Source organism: Triticum aestivum, chromosome 5B (genome assembly GCF_018294505.1).
Source record: "Triticum aestivum cultivar Chinese Spring chromosome 5B, IWGSC CS RefSeq v2.1, whole genome shotgun sequence".
Classification (NCBI taxonomy): domain Eukaryota; kingdom Viridiplantae; phylum Streptophyta; class Magnoliopsida; order Poales; family Poaceae; genus Triticum; species Triticum aestivum.
This window is the reverse complement of record NC_057807.1, coordinates 483735638-483746499: the sequence shown is the minus strand read 5'-3', so window position 1 is coordinate 483746499 and position 10862 is coordinate 483735638. Positions and strand designations below refer to the sequence as shown.

The 10862-nt window shown below is 41.8% G+C and overlaps 1 protein-coding gene across 1 annotated transcript; it reads right to left on the bottom strand.

Moving 5' to 3' along the window:
- Positions 1-3942: 3942 nt before the first annotated feature.
- On the bottom strand, positions 3943-10497 carry LOC123112677 (protein farnesyltransferase/geranylgeranyltransferase type-1 subunit alpha). The gene is made up of 5 exons (XM_044533735.1): positions 10162-10497; positions 5671-5780; positions 5360-5480; positions 5113-5208; positions 3943-4830 (listed from the first exon to the last, which is right to left on the bottom strand). Exons 1-5 carry the CDS (start codon positions 10405-10407, stop codon positions 4405-4407), a joined length of 999 nt encoding a protein of 332 aa, XP_044389670.1. The 5' UTR covers positions 10408-10497; the 3' UTR covers positions 3943-4404.
- Positions 10498-10862: the final 365 nt, after the last annotated feature.

Below are 10862 nucleotides of genomic sequence, written 5' to 3'. Positions count from 1 at the left end.
CTTCTACCTCTGCATTTTCTGTTGGAGCTTCAAGTTGAGCCTCTCTAGAAACATCCCCAAGTTGTTGTGAATATATTTTAGTGTACTCTGATGGAGTGGAATTTAGATCCACAGAAAGATTAAGCCCCTCGTCCGACTGCACGGTTATTTCGAAGGTAGGTGTCACACAATGTCCTGATATTTCATCATATGTGACAAAAGATTAATTTATATGCAATATTTTCATTAGAATTATCTTCATAGTTGCAACATGATAGTAAGCAAGATACCTCTTGGAACCGTAGTGTGATTTGTTTCCAAGGAAGCCATATCATTTACGTTTGACATTCTGCCGCGAGTGATAATTCCAACTTTAGGAGAAACCACAATGTTGTCAGATTTCTTCTGACGAGCAGTCATCGAGGAGGTTTTCTTCCGAATATTGCGAGAAATCCTGCTCCAGACTACCAAACTACAGTCAGAATATGTGCTTTGAATATGTTGGAACAGTAATGCCTCTTGAATTCATAAGAAATGGGATCACATACTCACTCTTTTTATTCAAAGAAATGGTCAAACAGAAAAGGATAAAAAAAGCTTGGATCTTGATTATAAAGCCTATAGGAATTCTACAGTCCAAGTGGGCCTCTTCAGAAAACTCTTGAACATAAAAAATGAGATGAAAGTTTTTGTCACATGATGACATCCTTATTATATAAGGTAAAAAACACAAGATAGGTAGTTTAACTCACACAACCACAAATTACTTCTATGTACAGTAAACTCCTTCGAATCTCCTAATGCTCACCCCCGGTATATTGTGGGGAACATGCTAACAAATTTCCCACCACACTTAGAGGAATGTAAATAAGAAGCTTGAAACTTGGAACAATATTCACATGTGCATGCCACTCTAGTTTTTGCTAAACTTATTGTGCCCCAAATGGCCAGCATATGATTTCAAATATAGGCTTTATTGACAATGAACTACCTAAAATTAGAATGTGGATGCATCACATTTTTTTCTTACCATTAAGCGGATACTGGTATGTACTTGCATGTGTTTATACGAAATAATTATCAATAGAAATCATATGGACAACGGCAAAGTATGAAGACACCAAATGGCCATGACATATATGTTGTGTGAAAACGTCTATAAATCTACTGACATGTATTTTGTTTAAGTATTCACAAAAATTATAAGAATGCAGCAATTTTATCATTTACCATTGGAACTCGAGCAAACAAGAATAACAAATACCATATGGAAATAAAAGGTCAGAATAGAGAACCATCAACTTTAGCCACTACATACACAACCAATCTGCTAAATCTAGGAGCACAACTCCGAAGAAACAAGATGGCAATGGCAAGACTTAACAAATGGAACTTTCTTGTGATTATCACATCCTTGAGAGTTCACTACCAAATCGAGAACACGCCGCTATAACTTCAACTCTTGCTATGGTTCCTAGCTACTATAGTCAGGATAGATTGTACGAGAGATTCTAAGACCTTTTGCAAGGGATGTAGGAATTATATATGACTTGTTAGATTGAGGACATGTATGGTTGTGGATCCCCAAATATCTAGAACCTAACATAGTGAGTTGACGGATCCAAGAGTAGAGTTAGATGTTTTTTGACTGGTGGTAGAGGGTTAGATGTGTACTAAGGTGTGGTTGTGGAAAACACTACACATGGTAGTAATGTAATAGTTTTTATTATATTGTTTTATACATACCAATATGAAGGTATTTTCAAAATTATACTAAAATCCATGGACTCACATGCATTTTATTCATTTAACTCACTTTGAAAAATCTTAGATATATTATATGAATATACATAGAATGATAAAGTAATATATATATATACTACCACATGCTAGTATATAAGATATGATGCTAACTACCACCCGGTGGTAGTATATGAGACATGAGAGTAACTACCACATGGAGGGATTGTGGAGGAGATCCCAAGAGATACACATCCCCTGACATTATTTAATAAAAGAACTGACTTATGGCCATGTGAATCATAATTGAAAATAGAATCTCGAGAAATCAAAGGCTTCAAAACCCTACAGAGAAATAGAATCACATAGCTCCATCTTAATCCAAATTACCCGGGGCTCAATCAAACTGCTATAAGGTAACACAACAATGAAAGACATATAATGTCCTTACACTTCAAGAGTTGTGGTGAGGCTCCAATGATGGTGGTAGGGATGAATTTGAAAGAAGTACAATATATATATATATATATATATATATATATATATATATATATATATATGATGTAGTTCACTAGCCACGTAAAAACATGTGGAAAGCCTCATAAGACAAAGAAGAATGGAAACATTGAATTAACAAAAATAAATCAACCATCCAAAAAGGCACTACAATTTGATCAATATTTCTAGTAAAATTAGTACAGATGTTGCCGTGCCAAATCGAGAACGCCGCCATACCTCAAACTCTTGGTATGGCTCCAGCCAACTGTAATTGGGATCGGTCGCATGGAGAGACGCCAAGTACTGATAGAAGGATTGTCGGGTGCAGAGATGGCCCGGTAGATTGGTGGCGGCTATGGTTATGGATGCCAAGATTCAAACCCTAACACACTAAGTTGAAAGATCAAAGGGTAGGTTTAGAAGTGTTATGCGCAAAGGCAAGGTTGTGGGATGAGCGGGGGTGTTACTAGGATCTCGAGCGTTGGGAGGAGACCGAGCATAGGAGAAGAAATGTCATTGGAGATTGAGAGTTGGTGGAGGATGAGAGGGAAATGGCGATGGAGATGAGGAAAGGGACGGGCTAGGGTAAGTTGGGGCAATTTTTATTAGGGGGGGGGGGGGGGAACGCGTTTGTTTGTTTCTTTTTAGAAAGGGAAAGCGTGTTTGTTTGTTGGAAGCACAAGAAAGTCATGTTTTAATTCCCTTCTTCTTTCTGTTTTTCCACTGCCTTGATTAGGAATCTTTTATTGGTGCCAGCTTAGAATATATGCAGAGAGGAATGGTTTAGGGGATCTCATGATATGCACATCCCCTAGTATTATTTGATTAAGAAAACAAAAGTATGTTCACATGAATCACAATTGGGAATATAATCTCTGATCAAATTTAAAGGGAAACCGAATGCTCGAAAAAGAAACTAAAATCACCTAGCTCCTTAATCCAAACAACTCATTTCTCGACGAAAACTGCTACAAGGTCCCACAATAAGGAAAGGTGATGATGTGCTTCACTTCGAGAAGAGCAGTGGCACTGTGGCAGCCTCCCATGAGGGTGCAAGAACAGCTCTGGAGAGAGCACCATTACAATACTCCCTCTATTTCTTTTCTTTTTACACCGCTGTCTAAAGTTGAACTCTTCAAAGTTGGATCAAATTTATTTTAAAAATATAACATTTGCAATACAAAATTAATATAATCAAATCCATCATGGAATATATGTTCCTTCCTATATGTTCAGATTATATTTATTTGAGGTGGTAAATCCTGATATTTTTTAATTTAAATTTGGACGAACTTTACGAATTTGACTTTAGAGAAATCTAATATGCATAGTAAAAAGAAAAGGAGGAAGTATATGGTGTAGTCAATGATAAGAGCCAGAAAACCTAGTGAGACAAGGAAAAATCCGTCATTAAATTAACAAAAAAAACAAAAAGGTGCTATAAACTTGGGAAGATGGAACCCACCACCCAAACAAGTTCAAATAAATGTGTCTAAAACATAGGGAAACAAAATATAAACTGATAATAATGTGTGAGTACATGACTGAAAACATGTGCAGAGCATGATTCCGCCGTCCCAAATATAAGTCGTATTAGTTGTCTTTAAGTCAAACATAAAAGTTCAGCAAAAAAAAAGAGAAATACCAGCACTTGCAATACCAAATAAATACACTACAGAAACAGGTGCATCTACTGATACTGATTGGGTATTGTAGGTGTTGATGTAAGTTCAAATTAAGACAAAACTAATATATATGACTCGTATTTTGGAAGGAGGGAATACATGATGATTACATCGAGCACACATTGGTAAAAAAACTAATAATTTGATGATTGTGTACATGCATTGGGTACAGATCACAACAACAGACTCAACTGTAAACAAGGCAAAGTGACTGAAGCAGATTTCAGGATTTTCACACCACCAGTGGCTGTTACTTTAACAATCTGCTCATTGGAGTTTGGTTGGTTATTCTCATTCTGCTAACATGTGAATATCAGGCAGTAACATATTCACACAAGACATTGTTGGGCATGCTGTCATTGATTGATTTTTCCCGGTAAAATCAGTACAAATTTTGCTCCGCGCCAAGATCACAGGAAAGGTTTTTCATACACTGCGTCAACCCCTTCGATTGAGTTTACATCATGCTGCTAAAACTATCTTCAGCTGAATTTTCAGATGTCTATGAAGAAAGAGTGGTCTGGTACCATGACCAGTAGTTTATCCGCAGGGGATCACATTTCTGCAGGATTGAGCAGACAGCTACTGCAATATCAGCATGTCCCGTTTCAGGATCAGAGTTCTCCATTGCTTCGATGGTTCCTTTAAGATCATCCGAAGGCTGCAAACCCATGCGAAGAAGATCAAGCAGGAAGCTCAAAGCAAATACGCATGTCCAATCCTTATTCAGGACCTTGAGGCAAGCATCCGAAATGCGATTATCAGCCACCAGCAAATTGTTATCATCCTTATATAAACCTCTGAGGTATCTCCAGGGGCTTTCATTCTGAGGGTTCACCATAATGGCCTCAACTGTGTAATCTACTTCTGAGTCGCGCATTGCCGCAAGGCCCCCAAGAATTGGTGATCGTGTTACCACAAGGTATCTCTGTTGCAACAACAAAAAAACATACTTCAGTATAATTCTGAATATTTGGCCTTAATTCCTCATCAGTAGAAAAAGGCACTCGCAAGGAAGAAGCTGGTTACCAGGTAAAACCAAGATCAATAAAAAGTTAATAAATCAAGAACAAGAATGGAGATTGCGAGGCTGTTTTGATGAAATTAAGGCACGATGATCCATGAAACTCTTCCTATGGTGAAGAATCTGAAGTGAAATGGCATATCATAAACACACAAGAAAGCATCCAAAGAAGGACAAGCAAATGACCTGATTCCAAGCTGAGTTATTGAAGACATCTTCCTCAAGAAGCTGGTTGCAGTACTGCAGTTCACTCTCCCATCCACCCAATGCTTGAAGAACCCACTGCAACAATTATAGCAAATCAATTACATTATTATAACCAATATTCTCTTGGTACTACAATTGCTTAGTACAGCAGCCAAGCGAGAAGTAACAAACTTAAAGGATACAAACATCCTACTTGTACTGAACATCAAAAGGAGATACTGCATACCTGCCTATGGGACCAAGCATGGTAGTTTTTAGCATCCATAGCAAGTATCTTCCTTGTAAAGTCATGTTCACTATTTGCAGCATCTGGTCCTATTTTCTCAGCAAGCCATCTCTTGTGATGCCTGAGGGGAAAATATCCCTGGAGGGTTAGTTGGAATTTCACCACAGAGAAAGAAAAGAGTGAGTTTGAATTATGAAAGGATAAAAATATAAGCAAGTGGTAACTCATGCAGAACTCCACAGCCGCCAAATTGGAGATTAGTTTCTTGTCAAACACTTGATGTAATATTAAGCTTATTGCATGGGACTCACCAGACTTGGTAATTTTTTGGATTAGATTCAGCAATTTGGTCCACAAAATGCATTTCTAGCAATAAATCAGCATCCAGTGCCTCTAGAACAACGCGCCTGAAATGCCATACCTATCAAGCAGAAAAGCACCCACCAAGTTAACAAGAATAGCATGGATGTGGATCCAAAGAAAATGCACCACGCTGGCTACAAAACAACGGCAAAGTATACCGACAGAAAATCAAACTCCAGCCACATTGCTCTGTCTTCCTACACTAAACTGGAAACCACAGAAATCGAATGGGCTAAACAGCGAGCCGGAACCCTCTTTCTAGAGTAGAGACTCCACTCTTACCTCTAAACAACGCCGCACGCCGATAGCATAGCTGGATCGCCCTCCACATCACACTCAGCCATCCACCTACCTACTGCCTGTTACACTAATTCGAAGCGTTGTCTACTAAACGTCACACTCAGCCATCCACCTACCTACTGCCTGTTACACTAATTTGAAGCCTCGTCTACTAAAAGCAAAGTTTTAAATAGCGCGAGATAGCACGCAATATCGGCGCTATAGTGGCCAGGAAAGGGGCTGCGCTACGATACGCTGCTCGAGTGCCTTCGCGCGCTAATAGCGTCGCTAAGAGTTATTTAGCGCTAAATTTCTGCATACAAATAGCATTAGCGTCCCACTTCATCGCTTCAATCCAAAAAATTTAGCCCAAAATTGAAAGAGCCAAGTGGGCTAAAGCCCAAAAGTCGTTCCCGATAACCCCCTCCTCCCGTGGATCGAATCGAACCCTACCTTATTCCCCCCGTTCTCTGAAGCGAATGGCGGCGCCACTGGCGATGGGTGATGGCCACCGGCTGCGGACGCCGAAGGCGTCCTGAGCAGCTCACGGCTTCCCCTTCTCCCAGACTCCCTTCCCCAGGTCGCCCGCATCCCCTTCCCAAGTCGCCGGGCTCCTCTTCCTTAGGTCGCAGCCGGACTCGACTGAGATCGCCGGCCTTGCCAAGGGCGCCGCCGGACTCTCCCACGGCCCTGCTGCATCAACTCCACTACTTCATCAATCATCATCCAGATCCGGCCTCTACTGCCACCATGATCTCGCAAACAGATGGTAAGCTTTGGCAGTATGGGTTGATGTATGGATTGCAAATTTGTATTGCACCACTAGGCGCTGTTAACCGTCTCCTTTCAGTCAGCCTAAGATTTATTGACATCTAGTAAATCAAGCTTCTTGATGCAGCACATGTCTTAATGCATAGTAGTTACCATGGTTTGTTTCAGGTCATTGAACATTAGTGCAGCCATGTGTCATTTTTTAGAAGGCAGTGTATCGTAAGCCTAGTTTATCGTTTTGCAAGGCACTACACACACACACACACACACCAGATTGATGTGAGCAAGGGTAGACCATTGTAGCAAGGCTAGTTTATTTGCTCAAAGCTCTCTGTCTTAAATTCTTCACTTCATAATTGTCACGCAGATTGATGAACTGTACTACTGTCATGGAGTGGTCTATTGTAACTTTGTAATTGAACTACAGTCATGGAGTGGTGTATTGTAAGTGAGCAACTAGTGGTTAAGTGTTGCTTCCGTAACTAATTTTATTTCCTGTCAGTATCTAATTTATTTATTTTTGCGTAGGTGTGGGTGGCTGCTTCCGTAACAGCACCTCCACCCGCCCAAGGTGTAGACTCGGATGATCCTGCGTGGAAGTATTGCGCTCTTGTAGATGCGAACAAGAAGCATTGGCTGAAGTGCAATTATTGTGACAAGATATGCACATCTGGTGTTACAAGGATAAAGTTTCACCTTTCAATCATCAAGAATTGTGGTGTCACAGGATGCCCGAAGGTACCTAATGATGTCAGGCTGGAGATGGTAGCTTTGCTCCTAAAGAGTGCCTAGCTTTAGGAAAAAAAGATCGAGGGATTGGAGGTGGTCAGAACTAGTGTTGACTTAGATCACTCAGATGGAGAAAACCAAATGGATGAAGATGATGGCAATCAGGTTGTGGTGTTCAGGTCAAAACCAAACACAAGCAGCTCAAGGGGTGGCCCTATGGACAAATTCTGCAAGCCTAGCATCGAAGAAAGTGTTAACAGGAATCAAAAAAGAAATTGTGAAACCCAAAATGTTTAATCAAAGGTGTCCACTCAGAAAAGAGAAGAGAGGAGGAATAGAGCTTGTGAGTATATATGATGATTTTTCTATGAAGCTAGCATCCCACATAACACTGCCACACTTCCTAGCTTTCTACTTATGCTTGAGGCCATCGGAGATTTCGGCAATGACTTGGATGGGCCTAGTGCATATGAGATGAGTGGACCGTTCTTGAAGAAAAGGAAGAAGATGTTGGATTCAATCAAACCCCATAAGCAAGCATGGGAGCACACGGGGTGTACCATAATGACAGATGCATGGACAGATAGGAAAGGCAGGGGAGTAATGAACCTTGTTGTTCATAGTGTTCAAGGACCCTTGTTTTTGAATTCAGTTGATTGCTCATCTGTAAAAAAAAATGGCAAATACATTTTTGACCTTGTTGATGATTGCATTGAAGATATAGGGGCAGAAAAGGTTATTCAAGTGACCGGCAATGCTAGTAGTGTCAATGTAGCAGCAGCAAGTCTAATGAAAGCAAAGAGACCTTCCATTTTTTGGAATAGCTCATTCTATTGATCTCATGTTGGAGGATACAGGGAAGCTTGGATCGGTTGACAAAATAATTGCCCAAGCAAGGCAAGTAAGTGTGTTCTTATATGCTCACACAAGGGTGTTAGCTTTGATGAGAAAAACACTTTGGAAAGACTTAGTGCGCTCAGGCATTACTAGATTTGCCACGGCTTATCTCAATCTCAAAAGCTGCAAGACAACAAGAGGGAAATGCTTAAACTATTCAGATCAGATGAGCTACATGAAATGGGTTACTTAGAGAAGGACAAGGGGAAGATAGCTCACAAAGTGGTGCAATTGGAATCCTTTTGGAAAGGAGTTGACAGCAACATTGCTGTCAACTACTTTGAGCCAATGGCTAATGTGCTGAGAAAAATGGATAGCGATGTGCCAGCTATGGGATTCCTCCATGGTTGTATGTTGGATGCAAAAAAGGAAATTTCAGTGCTGTTTGATAATGATGAGAGTCGCTTCAAATGCGTTATTGATATCATTGACAAGAGATGGGATAGCAAACTCAAGTAGCCGCTACATTTGGCTGGATACTTTCTGAACCCCTTCTATTATTATCCAAACAAAACTGCAATCGATGAAGAAGCTATCCTTTCCGCCTCTTCCAATTCTTCTTCGGAATCAGAAGATGAGTATCCCTCTGCCCTAGCTGACTCAGATTAATTGCATGGATGCCAACCAAATCACTTATGTTATGTGTGCAAGTGTGACTTGTCAAGTTAGTTCTTAGTTGGTTGAACTTCTGTTGCTTCGGCGGGAAGGTAAACTTTGCTTTGATTTGTTATGTAATGACTTGCTGGATGTTGACTTGATGGCTTTGTTATGTAATGCCAAACTTATGAACCATGTCCTGCATTTTGAATTTGTGATGTGTTGCTAACTTGTTATATACTTGTATGTAGCTGTTCTTTGCTTTGCATTATCTTATGCCTTCCTGGTTGCTACTATAGTGTAGTGTATGATATTCTTCTATTGATTTGGCTGGATGCTAATTGATTTGCTGGTTGCTGTGCGGTCAATTGTCAAGTATATATTAATTTCATGCCTGATTATATGTTTATTTTTTCCCTAATGATAAGTGCCACACATGTGGCACAAAGTAACACCGCCCTAACGTTTTTTACACTAAAGTTGCCATTCGAGAAAAAAATACAAACCCATGCTTCACAACTAAAGTTGTCATCCTCTTGTAACTAAAGTTGCCATCAAAAAACGTCAGGGCGGAATTGCTTTGCGGCACTTACCAGGGTCCTACTTTTTTTTATTAATTTAGCTGAAACGCTAAATGGGGCATAGCATGCTATAGCTGCGCTATGCGCTATAGCGTTTCACACATTTTAACCAAGCCGATGCTAAGAAGCTTAGCGCGCTATTTAAAAGTTTGACTAAATGCCATGGGTCACAACTATAATGGATCAGAACCTCAGAGTACACAGTTGAAGCAATTCCTGAACAATTGAAACTCCACGGCACAGTTCCATGGTTCCAGTCCACAACGGTTCCTCCGTCTTACCTACACTAAATCAGGGGCCACAGTAATCGAAGGGCTAAACAGCAAGCCGGACCCCTCTTTCAAGAGCAGAGACTCCACTGTCATCTCTAAGACGAGGTCGCATGACGATGGCATTGCTGGAGCGGCCTCCACGTCACACTCGGCTATCCGCCACTACCTACTGCCCTTGCACTGATCTGAAGCCTCCTCTACTAAAAGCCATGGGTCACAGATACACTGGATCGGGACCTAAGCAAAGCAGCTGAAGCAATTCCCAAACAGAACATCCACGGAAGGCGAGAACAGGGACAGTTAGTAGCCTTACAGTGTAGTTGCCGGGGTTGAGGTGGATGGCGTCGGCGGTGAGGCGGAGGGCTCGGGGGCTGCGCTCGCCGGCGGCGTAGAGGGCGCGGAAGTAGTCCATGACCTCGCGGAAGTCGTCGCGGTAGGCGATGGAGACGACGGGGCAGGGCCCGTCGGCCTGCGGCAGCGGCGCCACGTCGGCCAGCTCCGGGCGCCGGCTCGGCGGCACCCACTGCTCCTCCCCCTCCTCCCCCGACGACGACCCCATGGATGCTCTGCTCTGCTCTGCTCTCGCTCGCGCGTGGGAGATAGAGATCTAGGTTTTCTCCTATCTCTGCTTTCTTTTCGTTCGTGGGGGCTGTGTATTCTGCGCTGGACGTCACGCGAATCCAAAGTTTTCCGTGCGTGCCCGGGTCGGATGCTCTTCGGCTTTTCGGCCGTGGGGGAAGTTTTCCGGTTTGGGTAGACTGGCTCGGAGCTGCAACAACACAAGCAATTTTCCCGGTTTGGGATGCTCACAAGTATCACGAGCCCGCACACGTCCGCGCACCCAAAGCAAAACATTCTTGCGACGTTCCAAACCACCCAAAACCCGGCACGGCACAAATTCAAGAATATCTATGTGGACAAATCCATGAATTTTAGAGCAACTCCAACGCAGCGACCTAAACGGACACACACTTTGTTCGTTTTTTGCCTGTTTGGATCGACCAAGCGAACATT